The sequence below is a fragment of the Hippocampus guttulatus genome, chromosome 12 (assembly GCF_054856545.1).
Source record: "Hippocampus guttulatus isolate MCC_2025c chromosome 12, RoL_Hgut_1.0, whole genome shotgun sequence".
Classification (NCBI taxonomy): domain Eukaryota; kingdom Metazoa; phylum Chordata; class Actinopteri; order Syngnathiformes; family Syngnathidae; genus Hippocampus; species Hippocampus guttulatus.
Window position 1 is genome coordinate 3,264,254 of NC_141272.1, and position 18,904 is coordinate 3,283,157.

The 18,904-nt window shown below is 46.5% G+C and overlaps 3 protein-coding genes and 1 long non-coding RNA gene across 5 annotated transcripts; 1 reads left to right on the top strand and 3 right to left on the bottom strand.

Moving 5' to 3' along the window:
* Positions 1 to 156: 156 nt before the first annotated feature.
* On the bottom strand, positions 157 to 8,409 carry masp1 (MBL associated serine protease 1). Its single transcript, XM_086125494.1, has 12 exons — positions 7,743 to 8,409; positions 6,729 to 6,957; positions 6,431 to 6,632; positions 5,588 to 5,719; positions 5,007 to 5,203; positions 3,931 to 4,078; positions 3,579 to 3,697; positions 3,277 to 3,364; positions 2,929 to 2,988; positions 2,588 to 2,835; positions 2,026 to 2,211; positions 157 to 1,754 (listed from the first exon to the last, which is right to left on the bottom strand). The coding sequence occupies exons 1-12, from the start codon at positions 7,745 to 7,747 to the stop codon at positions 1,359 to 1,361; spliced, it is 2,010 nt and encodes a 669-aa protein (XP_085981620.1). The 5' UTR covers positions 7,748 to 8,409; the 3' UTR covers positions 157 to 1,358.
* A 118-nt stretch (positions 8,410 to 8,527) lies between these two features.
* LOC147196963 (CLOCK-interacting pacemaker-like) lies at positions 8,528 to 13,886 on the bottom strand. 2 transcript variants are annotated; one of them, XR_015102464.1, is made up of 6 exons: positions 13,694 to 13,886; positions 13,298 to 13,409; positions 11,352 to 11,534; positions 10,978 to 11,171; positions 8,802 to 10,436; positions 8,528 to 8,722 (listed from the first exon to the last, which is right to left on the bottom strand). XR_015102464.1 is itself a non-coding variant. In XM_086125491.1 (5 exons), exons 3-5 carry the CDS (start codon positions 11,524 to 11,526, stop codon positions 9,528 to 9,530), a joined length of 1,278 nt encoding a protein of 425 aa, XP_085981617.1. In that variant the 5' UTR covers positions 11,527 to 11,534; positions 13,298 to 13,409; positions 13,694 to 13,886; the 3' UTR covers positions 8,528 to 9,527. The 2 variants fall into 2 exon arrangements, 1 of the variants encoding a protein (XP_085981617.1); XM_086125491.1 differs by having other exon boundaries at positions 8,528 to 10,436.
* An 82-nt stretch (positions 13,887 to 13,968) lies between these two features.
* LOC147196964 (uncharacterized) lies at positions 13,969 to 15,362 on the top strand. The gene is made up of 2 exons (XR_015102465.1): positions 13,969 to 14,159; positions 14,751 to 15,362. It is a non-coding gene; the product is annotated as an uncharacterized LOC147196964 (long non-coding RNA).
* On the bottom strand, positions 14,597 to 18,139 carry ccnp (cyclin P). The gene is made up of 9 exons (XM_086125493.1): positions 17,987 to 18,139; positions 17,419 to 17,571; positions 17,100 to 17,193; positions 16,834 to 17,006; positions 16,464 to 16,562; positions 15,979 to 16,134; positions 15,750 to 15,908; positions 15,050 to 15,228; positions 14,597 to 14,982 (listed from the first exon to the last, which is right to left on the bottom strand). The coding sequence occupies exons 1-9, from the start codon at positions 18,035 to 18,037 to the stop codon at positions 14,814 to 14,816; spliced, it is 1,233 nt and encodes a 410-aa protein (XP_085981619.1). The 5' UTR covers positions 18,038 to 18,139; the 3' UTR covers positions 14,597 to 14,813.
* Positions 18,140 to 18,904: the final 765 nt, after the last annotated feature.

Consider the following 18,904-nt stretch of genomic DNA (forward strand, 5'->3'; position numbering starts at 1 on the left):
GCAATATCAAACAATAAAAATGACACAAATCAACAACAGCTGTCGCGTGTTTATCAGTGCAGGTTCTGGATCAATTTCACTGAGGGGGCCGGGCTGGGGCCAGGGGTTTTGATGGGGGGGTACATTCAACCCAGGGCTAAAAAGACAGATTCGAAATCTTATTTGACTTTTTATCTCTTCAAACTTTGAAATTGTAGTCATAACATTACAGTGATGAGAAAAAAACAGTATTAGGAGGGCTAAAATGTCTGCAAGCGTAACAATACGCCGTGTCCATCTGTTGAGAATATTCAAGCCAGGGGATGATATGGTACCAGCCTGCCAGGGACAAAAATTGCAAATACACTCAAGCTAGATGTTTTACGTGCATATAATTATCCAAATCTTAAAAGGCAATGTCTTATATATTGATCCTGTTAAATAAAAATTAAAATAAAAAGGGAGACTAAAAGTTACACACGCACGCGCACACACACACACGTCGTGGTAATTTCCTTCTCTGCGGACTGCTTCTCATTTTCCCGCTCATTTTTAAGTGGTGCAGCGCACTAAAGGGTCCGACGAGAATGTTAAATCACGCACTTTGGTTCCACCATTCGCGTCGGCAACTCGGCGCGACTGCGTAATCTACGCTCGGAGGGGGGGCCACAGGGGGGGCCAGAATCAGTGCTACAGGGGCACTGGCCCCCGTTGCCCCCCCCCCAGAACCGCCACTGGTGTTTATTCCATCAACATCTTTTTTTTTCTTCCTTCCTCTCTCTCTCTCTCTCTCTTTGACGCCAACGACGCCCTGTAAACAAATCAAAACAGGTCAACACAAATCTGCCTGTCCCAAAAAATGTATTTAATAATAATAATAATAATAATAATGCATTTTATTTAAAAGCGCCTTTCATGCCACCCAAGGACACTGTAAAAACAATAAGAAAATACAATTTAAGCACACAGTTAATTCCTTACACTGTAAAAAAAGAAAAGAAAAGAACAAAAACATAACTTTTATTTTTGGGCTAAACAGTACTCGAAGATGGAACAACTTTATTATGATTATGGTGCCATGATTATGGCAAGAATGTATCAAAGCAAGCAAGTCGTTTGCTCCCAAACTATTTGGTACGATCTGCCGAGTTGTTTTTCCTGACATCTTGGGGTGACAGTACAAAAACGCACGATTTTATGTGTGTGTGTGTGTTTTTTAAAGGGGGTTATTGTAATGTCTACAACACGTCTACGTGAAATCCGCAGCGTTCACTATAGCTTGGCAATTGTTTAGGATATGTTAGCCACAATCTTAGCTATATTTACACTACATAGTGGTGCTAAGGTTGTAAGACGGGTTCGTGTTGTGTGTGACATCATTACGGGACCACCGCGAGGTGCTGCTGGATCCATTTGAGGTATTTGTTGACGCGCGTGTAGACACCGTACACCCGCCGACTGCCGCATTCCTCGGGCCCCGCCCACGACACCAAGCCGAACACCACCCACTGCCGGCTGACGGGGTCTTGGGCCACAAAGGCCCCCCCGCTGTCGCCCAGGCAGGTGTCACGCCCGCCCTCGTAAAAGCCGGCGCAGAACATGTTGTCGCTGACGTTGTAGCTGCCCGCGCGGGCCGCGTAGCTGGCGCGACACTCGTCCTGCGGGACCACCGGCAGCCGGACGAACTGCAGCAGGTCGGAGGTCGTGTCGGGGTGAGACACGCCCCACCCGGCGACCACGCCCAGAGAGCGGGGTGGGGGCACAGAGGCGTCACTCTGCGGGACGAAGAGGGGACAAAAGTGCAAGTCAGAGATGCGTTTCCTGAGGATGTTTGACATGTTTGAAGATAAGCACTGAGAACGTGCAAAGACCAGGAACTACAGTCGCCTCCAAAAGTATTGGAGCGGCAAGGTCATTACTTTTTCTGAACCCACCCACTTTTCAAGTCAACAAAAATATTGGAACAGACATGATTATTTTAGTTTAACGTGAATAACATGTCACATTTGGCGGCGTCATTGAGTCCCCGCCCTCTACTTTGCGTACCTGCGGTGGCGGCGGCAGGCAGACGGGACGGACGACGCGGTTCAGCTCCGCCCTCGTGCTCAGCTTCAGCAGGGCGATGTCATTGTCGAAGTCGCTGGGGCAGAAGTCGGGATGGACCAGCACCCGGGACACGGCCAGGACCGCCGACGCCCGTTTGTCCCGTACGTCCACCGTGCCCGCCAACACCTGGCAGACAACGCAAGCGCTATCACCTCACCGCGCAAGTAGTTTCCATTTTTTTTTTCGGCACATCAAATACGTTTCTTTTGACTTTTAACTCATTCACTCCTAAAGACGTTTTTAAACGTCTTTTCAGACTTGGTCCAGAATTGGCTGGTGTTGAATGAGTTAATGGGTTTTAATCTGTGACATCAGGTGAGGGTTTTAAACTGGGGTTTGGGTATCAAATGAGTGTTGGGCTTTCCAATTTTGGTTTCAAACGGGGGTTCGAGTTTCAAATTAGGGTTTTAAACTGTGTTTAGGGTTTCAAAGAAAGAGTTTGTGATATTGTGGGCTTCCTTCTTGAGATGCGAACCAAATAGCGGCTGTTGTCTGCCATCACCTTGATGTGATCGGGGGCAACGGGGACCACGTGGGTGCCGCGGCGACGGGAGCGCACAACGTGGCCGGCGGTTAGGATCCACGTGTCCGACAGTAGTGCGCCCGAGCCAAACCAGCGCTCCGACGGGACGCGGCTGGAGTCCTCCACGCTCAGAAGAACCTGCCAGGGAAAGTTCCCCGGCTCGGCCACGCGACCGCCCACAATGCGCTTCACCTGGACGGCCAGCGGACGCGACGGACGGCCACACGCTAGCGAGTGACCGTGACATAGCATGAAATGACACCATCAAAACGACATGACAATATGTCCAAAGAACAGTGTGAAGGCTTGTCAGCACTTACCATGCATGCAGGATGGAAGGTCCGCCCCCCTCGGAACATCTGGACTGCAACCATACTCTCCTGTTACACACATCAGACAAACCAAGAGAGAGTAGCGCTGACTTGGACAGAGAGGAAGTGAGGAAGCTCAACTCTGACTTTTACTTTGACAGACAGGAAGTGCGGAAGCTCAACTCTTACTTTCACTTTGACAGACAGGAAGTGCGGAAGCTCAACTCTTACTTTTACTTTGACAGACAGGAAGTGCGGAAGCTCAACTCTTACTTTTACTTTGACAGACAGGAAGTGCGGTATCCCAACTCTTACTTTTACTTTGACAGACAGGAAGTGCGGTATCCCAACTCTTACTTTTACTTTGACAGACAGGAAGTGCGGTATCCCAGGTGCCATCTTGCTGACAGTGCATCTCAAAGTCGGCATCCATGCGCTCACCATCCTGCCGCAGAACAAAACAAACACTTCATACTTCCTCTTGGCATGTGTGCTAATTCACAGGAAAATGATGGGTAACAGCGATTGCATGGGTTTTTATTTCAAGTCGCGGCATTTCAAGATCCAGCTGGCCCGGTCGACGAGAGAAATACTATGGAAGCCGAGCTGACTATAAGGTGTATTGACAGGGGATAGGGCGAAAGAGGAAGTGACATCACCTTGATGAGCATGAAGCCCGGCAAACATGAGACCCGGACGCGGTCTCCGGCTGAGTACTCAGGCTGGAGCGGGATCACCGTGGCATTGGCCCCATGCACTGGAGAGGTACACTGACTTTCTGTCTTGAGAAAAGAAATGGAAGGCAGAAACTGGCATAAAGAGGATTTTGTGTGTGTGATTGAGAGAGAGAGAAGGAGCAAGAGAGAGAATATGACTTTAAAAAGCAAGAAGACAGGTGAGGTGTTTCCTAGTGGGCGGGGTCTCCAACAACAACAAAAGTCCACTTGACAAAATTCCATCACCTGGATGACTCACACACACAGTCGCTCTGCGCGCACGCGTGTGACCCACCCTCAGAGGTGTACGTCAGCCTCCAGCCAACGTTCTCTCCCGAGTGGTCGCTGTGAAACAAGATGGCGACGATATTGGAGTCCGTTTGGATCACGCCGGGCGACTTCCCGCCGCAAAACGGCCCGAATTCTTTAGACGCCGCTCGGATCTGAAATGCACATGCGCACACTCAGTCACAAATTTTGGGCACATGAACGCTCGATTCAGGTACAAAATGACCCTGTAAATAACAGGTGAAATTCAGGTCATCTCTTCGTCATATTTATTTTTATTTCATGTTATTTGCACAAGTCTTGGGAGTTACTGGACTAACCTCGGAACTCCTGGATCGTATTTTGGGACATGTCATGTGGCAATGTGTATTGGTATGACAAAAAAAAAAAAAGTCCTTGGAACTTTGTATCCTTGAATTTTGAAGAAAGGAAAATGTTGGCCTCAGAGGGGCAGCATCGTGCCCTGCAAGGATGGAGTAGAGTACACACTTCGAAAGAGAACGAGGTTGCGATTGAAGAATTTTAGCCCTTGAGTCATCGATATGAATAAATATTTATTGTAATTGTGTTTCCAGAGTGTTAGTGTGTGAATATTCGTTATTTGAAGGTCGATGACCACTTTCCGTTAGCATTAGCCGTAGCGATCTTTTAACTCATTCAGTACCAGCCAATTCTGGACCACGTCTGAAATGACGTTTAATAACGTCTTTGGGAGTGAATGAGTTAACAACGAAGCATGATTTGGATTTAAATATACATTGTGTGTCATTATTTTTGTTGTGTGTTTAGTTTTACAGGAAACTCCAACGAGGGTGTCATTAAACATCTTAAACGATGCTCAGGCACAGCAGAATCACAAACTGTATGTGACATGCCTGATGCGAAAGCAACATGGTTCATTCAGGTTACTTTCACAATGTTGGGAACTTGTAAAGGCACCTCGCCATTCTGTGCATTCATCGTTTTTCTTCAGTGATCGTGTTTTAAAGTTCGAGCCAAGCCAAAATCGGAATCGCGTTCAATTCGGATGAATCGCCCAAACTGTGTGAGTATCGTTGTCTCTAATTGTGTGTGCGCATGCACCTTGATGTAGTCATAGGGACAGAGGGTTTGGGGGTGGTCCTCCACATCGAAAGGGTCATCAAAATGAAGGCGGAGCTTGAGTCCCGGAGACACCTGGATGACGTAGGAGCACTCGCTTCTCTTCGGGTACGGCGACGGGAAGTCGGGGCTGCTCAGGGAGCCCACGCGCTCGGAAAACACCAGGCCACTGCACTCCACTGTTCATGCACATGCGCACGATACACACTTGCATGCACGTGCACGCACATAAACACACACACACACAAACACACGCAGTCAGAACACACACTTCATCAATCAAGCTGCGTGGGTGCGTGCGAGTAGAAAAATGCAGTTCCGTGTAAATATTTACAAGAAATCTGCCAGCACTATCAGTCACACAAGGGCCTCACACACCCACACACGCGCCCACACATAGTCGTTTTATCTGTTGTGTAGCTCTTAGGTTGAAAAGGTCGTTCGTGTGCTTGAAGATTTTGGCGCCGATCCAAATTGGGCAGTTTTGTTTGGACCAACAATTCGGCTTTTCACAAGCATTCAGTGACTTCAGTGTGTGTGTGTGTGTGTGTGTGTCCTGTAACCTGTGCACGTGCGATTGTCGTGGTGCAGCAGGTAACCAACGCGGCAGGAGCAGTAGAAGCCACCTACGTAGTTGTGACACAGGTGGTCGCAGGCGTCGTTCTCATCCACACCCTCCACGCACTCGTCCACGTCTGGGGTTGGCAAAGGGACAAACAAAAAGCACCGGTCAAAAATGGTGAATGCCAATCCCAGTTTTGGGCAACACCCTGGATTGGTCAGTCATATAGAGACTGAGTGCCGGTCAATTACAATGACATTTCCTGTCATGACGTGACAGTTGCTCAGGCAAAATGCAAGTGGCAAAATGCCCGGCGCCTTGAGATAGATTAAAATTAAAATGGGTGGATATTTCTGCTGAATTCATATTCCACAAAAAGCAATGTAAATCAGAATGCCATGTTTAGACTCGTGGGGCCGCATATAACATATTATTATTGGAAAGAACGTTTTAGACTTGATTTAAACTATGTATGATTATTGCAAAAATGTCCTTGATTGTTGAATTTCCAACATGAGCGTTAAGGATTTTGATTCATTTTTTCTGGTTTGACTATATGGCCACAGAAAAAGGGAGGTCCAACAGTTGTGGTTTACTACTTTCCTTTACTACACAAGAATTATTGTTACCTTTGTTTCATCTTGTGCTCAACAAATCCTCCCTTGTCAGTACTAAAAAACTAAAACTAATACTAAAATTAATCCAAAGGAATTGAATTTGGAAAACAAAAGCCAACCTAAAATCTGAATGAACTATAATGATGACTCTTAAAACAATCCCAATCCTGATTCAAGATGAGTTTAGAACCCCAAACCAAATGTGTCACGCAGATAGCCAGACGCACCGACTGCGCTGTAGTGGGCTTGGAAGCCAGAAAAGTTTTGCTGGTTGGAGAAGTCCGACGAGAAGACGACACTGACGATGTTGCCGGATGCACCAAGGGGCTCGGGACCCGGAGCGCTATCTGGATCCTGAGACTTGCCACCGCAGAACACGCCCATGATGGAAGACCCGCCCACGTCCGAGGCCCCTCCCCCAGCCTCCACCTGCGCACACATACACAATTTCTCACGTCACTGTTTGACCTGCAAGTTTCTGTCCATGCATGTTTGGGTGTTTGTGGATGCGTGCCGCCATCTCACCCTGATGTAGTCGCACTGGCACATGTCAGAAGGTTCCAGGTCAAAATGGCTGAAGTCCAGTCGGACACGGAAGCCGTCGGGAACACGGATGTCCCAGCGATGACGCATGTTGTCAGGGTAGGTCGCTGGGAAGTTTGGCGACTGGAAGCTTCCGAAGGTTTGAGTCAATGACACCACGTGCTCGGCCTCCGCCAGGCCCAGCAGCAGGCACGCGCACAAATACACTAGCCTACACGCGCACACGCGTGCACGCAATAATGCATGTGCACGTGTGCGCACACACAAAGACACACACACAAATACACTTACTGTAGGCGCGATAACTTGAATGAAAACACACTCACACACAAAAACACATACAGTACATACATATAAACACAAACGCTCAAACACATACACACATAATGATGCATATGCACACACTCATACACTTACACAAACACACTATTATCCCCAGTGTGGGACAAATAAAGGATATCTTATCTTATCTTATTACACGTACAGACAACAACACAGGCGCACTCACACACGCGCACACACAATCACACACACACGATCAATTGATTGATAAGAACATAGACCTCTTGGTTGACTAGCAATAAACTCTATGACCAATCGATACAAATTTCAATAATGAATCAATCAATGTGAAAAAAAAATAAACTCACACAGGAATAGGTTTCGGTTCATCAATCAATGAACCAAGAGAGCCATAAATGATTACCAAATCAACAATGAGCTACGTCAAAGTCACCTGACACTGCAAGTTGGACGATCCGACAGACAAGCAATGAAATATCAGACCCATCAGAATCAATCAATGGCGTTATAATAATCAATGCAATGAGTAAAGGTCACCTCGTGGTGGAATGCATCCAAGTATCAATCGATCAATCACTGGCTCTTCAGTCAAGCAAAAAGTATAACGGCGACACTCATCAATTAATCCAATTGTACCCAAGTCCCAAAATGACTGTCCGTCAATCATTAAGTCAATCAATAAGTCAAACTGACCTCATGCTGACTGTGTCTCGCCCTCCAGTCTTGCCTGCGTGTGACGGGCAATCAAGCTCACGCTGGAGCCTTGACGTCTCCGTGACGTCACGAGTCGGAAGGTCGCGGTCAGCATGCGAGGGGGGCGAGGGGGCGGGGACTCGCTGGTGTTGAGCAAGATACTTATCCACAAGTTATACTAATTGATCATTCTTAAATCGATAGGCGTGGTTTACTTTGTATGATGTGTCATTCTTGCATTTATATATTTTTTATTCTTCGTAATTTGGGGGGCGGTGTTGCTGTGGTCGTTTGCGAACCCGCAGGATGAAGGTTCGATCCCCGGCCATCGCAGCCATGTCGAAGTGTTGAGAAAGATACCGAACTCCTAGTTACACGGATAAATATTACACTTGGTGCTGCGTCACCAGTGTTTAGAACTGCGGTCAGGCCAAGCGGGCCAACATCCACTCGCAAAGTTGGGAGTCAAGCCAGCCGCCACAGCGATTGTGCATTATGGTATTCGGCCGCCAGGGACCGGCAGTGGCCACCTTCAAAATAATAGCTATCCAAAATAATTTCTTGGTGGTGAAGCAACGATGAGTTCACCTCGGGGGAGTGAAAACAATTTGAGATAGAAAACAAATGGAACGTTAGTTCTCCATCAATGACGACCGGGAATATTTCACCTTTTTTAGATTTATCCAGTTACTGTCCAATAACCCAGTTCGTGTTAGCACCAGGTGTCGCGCATTAGCAGTTGTGATACATACTTTGAACGAGAAAATAAAACAAGAGCATTATAATACAATATAAAACAATATCTCTTTTATTTATATAGCGGTTTCACAACAGGGCCGCTTTACAGAACATTAAAAAAAATAAAAATATACAACAGAACATGAACTTTTTCTTGCTCTAGCTCCTCTCTCCTCATCCTCAACTCCACCAGCCATTTTTGGGGGGGGCTATGCGAATGTGTCCGTGCATTTGAGGAGCGACTGTAATTTGAAATGTTGCTGCATCATGCAAGTGCAATTCGTACTGTGAATCAATGCAAAAGAAGTGGGCAAAACTCACCCACTCGTGGAATCTTGTGGCAGAACCCCACACGCGGCGATTGTGCAATGGAAGCTCGCACAGTTGAGTTGGTCCCGCCCCAATTGATTTGGTTGCTTGTTGTGACGCATAAGCAACGGAGGCTAGACCAGGCCAGGCAGAGTAGGGCCGTTCTGGAACTGAAAATGGAAACGCGCCCTAGCGAAAAATTGTGAATTGTGCTCTGATAAATGAGCGTTGCATGTGACTTGCGATCCATTCCTCTCAGTTGTTGTCCAAATTAATGATGCACATTATGCAGAATCCCAAAGGCACCTAGAGGGGGTCCCCCCTTTATGCCAGGACCGACATTGAGGATACCAACTGAGGGCAATGAACTCGTTTGTGCAGTGGTGAAAGAATAGGAGAAGGCACGCTGAGTGACATCAGTACTTAGAATTATGGCCTAGAAGTGTTTTCCACACAAATATTTAGTGTAATTGTGAATTTACTTTGACTGGACTATGAACTGTTGTTGGGACTTCAGCAGCAATTTTTGTGTAAACGGAGCACCCGTCGCACACCAGTGATGGGGACCATTGTTCCCCAAGAGTTGCACTCTGAGCATAATCCTCATTGTATTAAAAGTGGACTTGAATTTTTTTAATTGAGTCACCGAGTTGGATTTCCAGAAAGGAGCGCCCGATTGTCAGGTACAGCTTTCTGCCCGAGTGCCGTCCTCTCAACCTTAAGGCACGACACCTCACACTAACCAGTGGAACTATCAGGAGGCACGAAGGTGACATTTTCGGGGCAAGTCTCACGAGACAAGAACTCTCGGCGCGGTTCTACACACACGCAGTTCTGTCTCGGTGTTTCCGGGAGGCGGGCAGATGGGTCCCGCCTCCGCGAGGCCCCATTTGCAGCACTCTCCAAACGGCAGGCTGATTCCCGGTGAGCTGGCAATCGCAAATGCTGCAGATCTGCGTAGCGGTTGGAATCGGCCATGGTTCTATGCACCCTCTGCCAAGTTGAGGTGCCATTTGGGCTACTGCAGGCGGCCTGGCAGAGCAGCTCGGTATGCCAGCGCAGCTCGGCTATTTCCCGCTCGGTGGCGTTGCTCTGGCGCAGAAGCTCTTTGGTGCGCAGAGTGATGTCCAGCAGGCCAGACTGCCGCAGGACGTCCGCGGTGTTGAAGAAGCGGCGATGGCGGACGCTTCCGCTTCTCTGAGGGCCCCCGTTTGTGACCGCAGAGGTGGGCGGACTGCGGTGTGCTGAACTCGAGGGCTCCCGAGTGGGACTAGAGGAGGACGAAGCGGGCTGCCTTAAAGTGGAGATTGCCGGCTGCTGACTCCTGGCTACGGGTTCGAGATCTCCCTTTTGCTCTGTGCACACCCTCTTGCTGAAATTCTGCACCCCGTCGCTCAACGCAGATTTATCAGGAGGCTTTTTGCTGGGGTGCGCTGCAATGCGCGGGTAGGAGTCGAGAATGGGTCGGTAGGGGGTAACTTTATTCCCTGAAGTGCTGTTCTTTTGGGAGAAAGGCTTGTGGATTTGGAGGGCGGCGGGCATCAAGCTGGGCTGCTGGAAAAAAATCCTGTGAGCGCCATCGGAACCAGCGACGTCACTGCTACTTTTATTCCAAAACCGCCACCCACTTTTTGGGATGGCTTCTGTCTAAAGGGATAAAGAAGACAAGGATAAGAATCAGAAGGAATGTGATTCTTGTGTATTATCACCAGTGGCAAAGTGGCGGAAATGCATCAAAACTATTTGCCAATTGATTTTGATGCCCTAACACCACTCTGAGGTGTGCGTGTGTGTGTGTGTGTGTGTTCGGAGATGGCAGACAGCACTGGTCTTCCATTAATTTGCAAACACCGCTGCACTCCGACACTCCAAATATCCGAAAAGCATTTCTGAATAACGCTTTTGAGTTTCTGAATGGTCGTGTGAAACCGTGCGCGCTCGGAGTTTATTTCCAAACACACCCACAATTAGGGTAGGGGGATTTTGATGCCGAGTCCAAGCTCCATGGTTCTTGGTCTGTTTTTTTTTGTCAAATCAATTTCCCCAATAAATGTGACTTATACTGGGGGGGTTTTCCCTTCATGATGCATTTTTTTGACTGGTGCAATGTATGCTCTGGATTCACTTATAGTGCAATTTTTTTTTTTTAATGGAGTAGTTTTCCATTGAAGATCATAACCGTCTTTACCTGCTTGAGTGCTCTGCGGTTGAGGATGTAGATGGGCTGTATTGCTTGGCCCCTTGGCATCCATTTAGGATCGCCAGGTTTTCCTTTCCCACAATCTTGGCTTTGACCAAACCGCAGCACACCTGCAGCCTCTCTTGCCTGATGTTTATTGCTCTGCTGATACGCATCCGTCTGCTGCCAATCAGCGCCGTTGTCTGAGAAATATAATCATTGGTTTGTGAGACGTTTAGATCAGCGCTTCCCAACCTCAGAATGCTTTGGGAACGCTGCTTTAGCTGATTAACTGCACACCGTGTTGGTGAAAACCAGCCCCAGGCGATTGAAGCCAGGCTACCATTTTGTTACATATTCCCAAATGTTTCATTTCAACTCACCGGAGTAGCCGGAGTCCTTTTCCGAGCTGCAGCGGCAGCCGCGCTCGCTGCAGTCATCAGAGTCCTTGTTCTGTCTCATCGCCCTCACAGTCGAACTGTTACTCTTTTCTTTGGCATACTTGCTGCTTGCAAGAGGAGAACTACGCTCACCCATGACAAGCTCCTCTTTTACCATACTGGCTTCTGAAGACGAATAAACAAAACCAAAAAAAATAAAAAATACAATCAAAGACCAATTCATCATCCATCCACCCATCCGTTTTCTACAGCATGTTTCCTCATTGGGGTCCCATATCCCAGCTGACTGTGGGTTGAGTGCACGCCTTGGACTGTTCACCAGCCAATGCAAGGGCACGCCAGTTCATCATCATCAGGTCTGTTCAAAGTGTTCCTGATTTTAAACTCCTGCCCAAACTGTTCGTTGTTCCGCCCGATTGCAGCTGTGAGACAGGTTGTGGCCCTGCCTTCACCCTCCGACAAGCTGCAACACAACCTGCAATGATGTTTTCGTCTTTCCACTGGAATAGAAACGACACCGCAGAGAGGCGGAAAAATGGTTGAACGGTAAAAGCAGCTGGTGAGCGCCTGCGATGATCATGTGGCATCATGATCAACAGGGCACCAAGACCATTGGTGTCAAAATCAAATACTCCAAATAAACGACTTTGGGCAGGGATCGTGATGTGACCGAGGATTGAGAACAAATGTCACTTTGACAAGATGCCCATCAAAAAAATAAATAAATAAATAAAATTCGCAGGTTCCACTGGATAATCATTCTTAAAATGCTCAATAACATCCAACACTCAGCACAAGCGTGAAATAAGAAGATGGGAGAGCAGCCAGGCAGTATGCAACTTGACCTGCAGGCTTTCTAAATCAGAGGAGAATCAAAAGCGAGAACTACTTGTCCTCAATCATGTTCTGCTGAACCTTGTCAACATCAATTGATTCCCATCACTTGTGACACATGCACCAGTCAAAACATGACATACCCTGGTGCCGTGTCATCCGATGGAACAAAGCCGCTGTCATTACAACAGGCCCTTTAAAATAATCAGACTGTAGATTAAGATAAGATATCCTTCTTTATTTGTCCCACACTGGGGACATTTACAGCCCAATTGACAATGACAAATAGGTGAAGATTTTTTTTTTGGCATGCATTGTTTGTAATATGCCATTGTGGTTGTAGAATTGCACTGCATTGTAGTGAAGGGTTTTTTCTTAGCCTGAACTGATTGGATGCGCACAAACACCATACACTGAGCCTTCTCCTCTCCAGGAGAGACAACTCTTAACAAAGCCACCCACACCATCTGGTGGCATAGATCAAAAGTGATGACACATTTTACACATAATAAAGTGAGTTTTTTAAAAATGTATTTATATTTATAAGACTATATACTTCTTGTATAATTGTTAGGTTGATTCTTTTTAGTTAACTTTCAGGAGAAACACTCAATGTGGTCAAAAAAAGGCAACATGTGTTTTGAATAATATGACTGGCAAAATGACTTTTTTTTTAAACTACGAAGGGAGTCGCAAAACGGATTATGGTGACATAAACTGGCAATTGTATTTTACAATTTTGCCCAGCCCGAAAGTCTGCATTTCCAAGCCCGTTGGGATCTCATCCCCTCCGCTGTTATGGAAATTACAGGAAGTACTTGAAAGTGGCACAACCCCCCCCCCCCCCCCTCCCTGCCTATTATGTAACACCCAACTTCACAACCGCCAAACACTTGTACTGTTTGGCATACAAAAACAACTACACTCATCTAAAACATTCATCGTAATGGTCGACGAGCACAATTGTGTGTTACTGACAGACGTTATGGGTGTAATATATCACTTAAACGCAGGCTCGAAGAAAATATCGTATATATATTGTCGAGGCTGTGTATATGCGTGTGTAGTGGCTTTACCTAGTGCTCATAACTTACCTACAGATGTTAACCAGTTATTTCCAACAGCAACGGCAGATTCTCCCCACTGGCTCGCTGATACGACGCCGAACAACGCCGCGTCTCTCTCTCAGAGCCATGTTGAAAGTATCTGTCGGTGTTCGGGTATAGAAATACTTAATTTCGTATTATCTCTTTAAAGGCGTTCGGGTATAGAAATGCTTAATTTCGTATTGTCTCTTTAAAGGGCGCCTGATATGGACAAGTGAAACGGGTTATGATTTGTCCGGCAGACAAAATTGCCTGAACGTAGCAAAAGCAGCTCACTAGTTCCATTTCAAAATAAAAAGTATATAAAAAAAGCTAAATGTATGACCATTACAAGCGTTGCAAAATTAAGTCATGTTTGCATTGAACGCTTAATGTCACACTTACCATGACGTTGATCCGTCACTGGCACCTCGGAACGCCTTTGTTTTGAAATCTCAATCGGTACACTGTCGTACACTGGACGCCAGACAACCCGACGCGACCACAAAGTGTTAAGAATAACGGAGAATCAAATAGTGTTATTCGCTTGGTCTGCGCATGTCACACAAGGTCAGACGCTGGCCATCTTGGCACTGGAACAAGTGTAATGTGTTTTTGCAAGTGTCTGGGTGCGTAACCCGAACTGAACCCACATCCAGCCTCAAGGAGCTGCGTAAATGAGCTCAACGCCCATTGGTCCTGTCGACAACTACAAGAACCAATCATAGCTTGGCCCACGGACGAAAGTCGGAAGTGAAAGATAGTCTTTCAAGAACAACCAAAAAGGGATGGACATGGGGCAATGTACGCTCTGTTCCGGCGTCAGCGTTTTCCAAATGTCCTGTAATTATAACTCGACTACTGAGATAGCGTAGGTTGTGATAAACGTGTTTGCAAGTTCGGTGAACGTCACGAATATGGAAACTGAACTGTCAAACCAACGCCATTTGTAACTCCAAAATTGGCAAGTTTCTGTAGTGTTGGAAGCGGCGAGCTTGAAAGTGGATTGTGCATTGAGATCTGAAAGGAAAATAACCTATGCTGTGCAGATCCTAAAGCTGCCGCATGAATGCACAAAGCGCCATCGTAAACAAGCCGCCTGTGTGCGCATGCGCACGCACACAGGCGGCTGAGAGGTCATTTCAGGACAGTTGCTTCCCCACACGGCATTGAATCAAACGTTGCACAAAGCTCGAGCACGCTGTGACGATATTTGTGAATTCTGTTGGGCTACAATTTAAAGTAGTTTGCAGCAGACACTTTATTTTTTACATTAAAAGTTAAACCATTTCACAAACAGCCCGCATTCTCTCCACAAAAAAAACAACAAAAAACAAAACGGGACAGGAATACAATTTCAAATATTTTCTAAATGAGCTGCAATATTCGATCATAAAATGGGTGCAAACATTTGCTAGTAACAATGTTTGTTATCATATTATTCACCCTTCTTCCTCCCCAGGTCAGAAGGAGTCAAGATGGACTTGGGTATCATCACCATCTTTCCTTCGTACACAAGCGCAAGTCAAGTGCACACGCCCAGCAGCGCAGCGGTATTGTTAAGACCAGGGTGTCTGCTGACATGCATGGTTTCCGGGGAGGAGAACTTGATAAAAGTAGCACAGGTCTCTTGAACGAGCGCTCTGGCTGCAGCGGCAGCCAGAATTTGCATTATTCTCAGGAGAACGGTCTCACTACAAACAAAGCAGACGGCGATTAAAACAACGACTGTGAACAATGGGAACACAAATAGCCGCATACCTGCCGGCGTGGATGCCGGAGGCTAGACACCAGGCGGCCTCGCCCTCTGGGGTCAGGGGCTCCTGCAGGACTTGCCGGGCCAAGCAAAGGGCCGCCCCCGCCAACTGCATGGGCAGAAAGACCACACACCGACCCTCCAGGAGAGACAATTCGAGCAGGTAGCGAGCCATCCACACCATCTGGTGGCACAGATCACAAGTGATGACACTTTTTTTTTTTTTAATGCGGTCTTGCATACGATACTGTAGTACAAGGATGGCCACGTACTCGGGGCTACAACTTTTACTGCATTATAATAAAGAGCCACACCGTACATGAACTGCCCCAGTCCCTCGCTCTTTTGACTCTCTCTACTTCGATATGTGCCTTTTTATGGAATATGAATTCAGCAGCAAAATCAAATCAGTTTTTATCCATCTCGGGGGGTGGGGGGGGGGGCATTTTGCCATTTACTGTCAACCCGAAAATGACATCACAGTTGCTCAGGTAACGACCAATCACAGCTGACCCGTTCCTGGGTTTGTCATGTGACTATTTGAGTGTGATGTCATTTTCAGTCAACAAAATGGTCAGCCACTTAGATGGATAAAAACATCGATTTTGCTGCTTTATTCATATTCCAACAAATCTAATATTAATCAACGAATCAACACCTCATGATTTGACCTTGACGGCATTAAAATAAAACATCAACAGTCACCTTAGCACTGCAGCGGGAAATGGAGGCGAGCAGCAAAAGGAAATGCAAAGGGGGACAGTATGACAAGTTAAACTTAAGCCCAGTGAGGACTTTTCTCTCCATGCGCAGCAGCTGATGCTTGGTGTAGGCATGATCCATTAGGTAGCACAGTCCAGACACCTGAGGAAGGGGGAACATGGTCACGTTCAAATAAACCGGCCAACACCGGCGGAGGCCCGAGTAATCATACCTCAGGGAGGAGGCACTCCTCTTTCTTAGCAGCCAGAAAGAGGCAGACGATGCCGAGGAGCTGCAGGGTGGCTGTGGTCACTTTGACCTGACGGAGGGAGCGGTTGAGGAGGTGAATGGCCAGATAGAGCGTCTCCTCCTGGAAGTGCATCAACTCCTGATGGGAAACGTGCATACGCGGCTTACATTTCGGCATCGTTTCTTTGAGTGAATCATCTACAATATTAGCTAAACTTTTGGATGGCTTGATTAACTCATTCAGTACCAGCCAATTCTAGACCAAGTCTGAAAAGACGTCTAAAAACGTCTTTGGGAGTGAATGAGTTAATAAAACACACTGGAAATGACAACGGCGCACACACACACTGTCCTACATCATCTTCAAACGCCTTCTCAAATGTTTTAAGCGACGAGCGACGCAATAAATAGAAACGAGCCGTTTTGGTAGGTTTTGGCATTCTTGCATTCGAGGCTGCGTAGACTCACATGGACTTGAACAAGCCAGTCGACCAGGACGGCTCGAGTGGCATCAGTGAAGTGTCGTGGCAGCTCAGCGTTGGGCAAAGAGTGCCAAGTTTGACTTCTCTGCACACATAAGAAAGTGAAGCCTTAATTGAAATAAAAGAAATTAAATAATGAGAAACTCATTTATGTTTAAAAGCGCTATGAAAATTTGACTTTTTACGACGATAAAGTTCTCCGCAATGCCTGCCCACACATCATGTGTGAAACTAAACCACCGCAAATATTTTCCGGACATTTCTGTGTGCCATAATGATGCTAAGTCATCAGGTAGCAGTTTTAAATTTAAATAAATGAAATAAAATGCACAATGTGTCTTTCAGCTCAGCCTCACCATCATGTCTAAGAACATTTCCCAGGCAAACGTGCGATCCCATGTGAGGTCCAGCTTCTCGAGGGCTATCTCCACTTCATGGCGCAGCAAGCTGGGCACCAGCGCCTGGAGGCCGGGGAAGTGCGCCAGGCTGCGAGGGTAAAGACGCAAAGGCTCCTCCAGAAATCCATCTGCTGCGTGTGGATCAAAAGGCGGATACGTAGAGAAAAGTACATGCAAATGAGCACTGCATTCAACAACAGAGCTCCTTCATTTTGCTTGAACACCTTTGGCAGGACTGATGCTGGCAGATGATAAGGTCCACAATTCATCGCTGAACCCTGCAAAGATGCTGTTCATTTTGGCCAATAATATCCTGTCCTGCAAAGAGAAAAATGTGTTTTAGAAAAAGTACAGTCTTGTATAAAAAGATAGTTATAGGTTGCCTCCTACAGCGGAGGCGCACAATTCATACCCCCCCCCCCCCAAATAAATAAAATCACAAATTGCTGGGTGAAAATATGCATCAAGACTTGGGTCTACATGAGTAAAGCTTCATGGTAACATTTGTGACACGTTATCCTAAAATGTATTTAAGTTCTGTACAGTATAGAGTGAAGGCAGGGCAGACACCCATCTGGGTCCTGGCTCCCTCTTTTCAGGCACCAATCTGGACTCTGACACCTCCACTGGCTGCCAGCAATCTGCGGGCCCAAAGACAGTCGGCAAAGTTCTGATGAGGCCTCGCCTCTCGTCCACCTGAGGGATCAAACAAATAGGAGACAAGAAGGGTATTGTTTTTAAACCAAAATTAATGAATACAAGTTGTACTACTGGCTACGTAATTGGTATTGATCCAGACAATAATGTCCCGTCTTGGAGAAGACCGATTTCGCGCCATAGTTTTAAAATGTTTTCGTAAATCCTCGCGTGTCAAGTCACTAATAGCCAGGAAAGCACGACTCATGCAATAAAAGGCACGCGAACAACAATATATAATACTGATTAAGTTCCGTTTAGTATTTACTTTAAATGAGTAACAGGCGACATTTAAAAAAAAAAAGTATAACTGCAACCTCAGTTTAGGTTTCACGAAATTATAACATGAACATTTTCGGTGGGGGTGGAGCGTCACGAAATTATTTATGATGTGTATTTTCGAGTCCAAACTCACCATGTGTAAGTCCAGCAGAGGTTTGGAGTCGCAGAAACTGGTCCTGGCCATGTCCACTGCAGCTACTTACGCACGGGAGTTGAAGGAGGCCTGCAACACGAAGAGACGCCATCGCCCGCTTCCACTGGCGCCAATTATAAAGGTTCTCAGGTGGTCTCGACAGGAATGATTGGCATGGTGACGCCACAGGCCAGGAGCCAGATGACGACATCCGCTCTCACCTATCGTTATATTTGAGAAATAATTGTATTGAATTTCAAGTGGTCATTTCAGCTAATGTATATTTTTTATGTATCTTCTTTGACCAAGGGTAGGCAACACTCCGAGTAGCTCTGACTGCAGAGTTAAGTTCGAAGCGTTGACGTGATTGTCCCTAAACGTTTGACTCCGACTCCATGGATTCAAAGCGAGTTTTTTTTTTAAAAAAATATTCCCTTGGTGGTTTTAATTGATTCGCCGTCTTATGACGTCACTGTTACTTTTTAACACTTTATTGAACATCGAAAAACGACTCTCAATCACTCGGGGCGGAGCTAACTGAACTGCGGTGGAGGTATTAGGAACGACCATCTGACATCCATTCGGATAAAGAGACGGTTCTAGAGACACGGACGTTCATCACACGGGTTCAGCAGCCCTGAAAATGCGGAGTTGACGTTGGCTCTGAGTGTCTTGGTCACTGATTCAAAAGTTGTGGTGAACAGACATCCACCACATTGAAATGAGTGGGATGGGTGTAGTACTAAGTTTCGCCAGCAGACGGCGTGATTTGATGTGAAAGTGCTTAAAAAGCGTGACACGTCACAAGACGCTCTTCAAACAAAAGACGTATACAATGAACTAGATGGCTGGAATTATCACGAGTTGATATTTCCCTCATTAAAATTGATGTGATTCTGTGTACTGTGCACTTAATGA

Bases quoted from the DNA above. Each gene is read 5' to 3' on its own strand.
- LOC147196963 (XM_086125491.1), bottom strand. From the start codon at position 11,526: ATGGTAAAAGAGGAGCTTGTCATGGGTGAGCGTAGTTCTCCTCTTGCA. The intron at 11,172-11,351 runs GTGAGTTGAAAT...TATATTTCTCAG, and splicing joins AAAGGACTCCGGCTACTCCG to ACAACGGCGCTGATTGGCAG. The intron at 10,437-10,977 runs GTAAAGACGGTT...TTATCCCTTTAG, and splicing joins ACCGCAGAGCACTCAAGCAG to ACAGAAGCCATCCCAAAAAG.
- masp1 (XM_086125494.1), bottom strand. The intron at 2,212-2,587 runs GTGATGGCAGAC...GTTGTCTGCCAG, and splicing joins TTGCCCCCGATCACATCAAG to GTGTTGGCGGGCACGGTGGA. The intron at 1,755-2,025 runs GTACGCAAAGTA...TTCGTCCCGCAG, and splicing joins GCCTGCCGCCGCCACCGCAG to AGTGACGCCTCTGTGCCCCC.
- ccnp (XM_086125493.1), bottom strand. From the start codon at position 18,037: ATGGCCAGGACCAGTTTCTGCGACTCCAAACCTCTGCTGGACTTACAC. The intron at 16,563-16,833 runs GTGAGGCTGAGC...TTATGTGTGCAG, and splicing joins AAATGTTCTTAGACATGATG to AGAAGTCAAACTTGGCACTC. The intron at 14,983-15,049 runs GTATGCGGCTAT...CTTTGTTTGTAG, and splicing joins TCCGGCATCCACGCCGGCAG to TGAGACCGTTCTCCTGAGAA.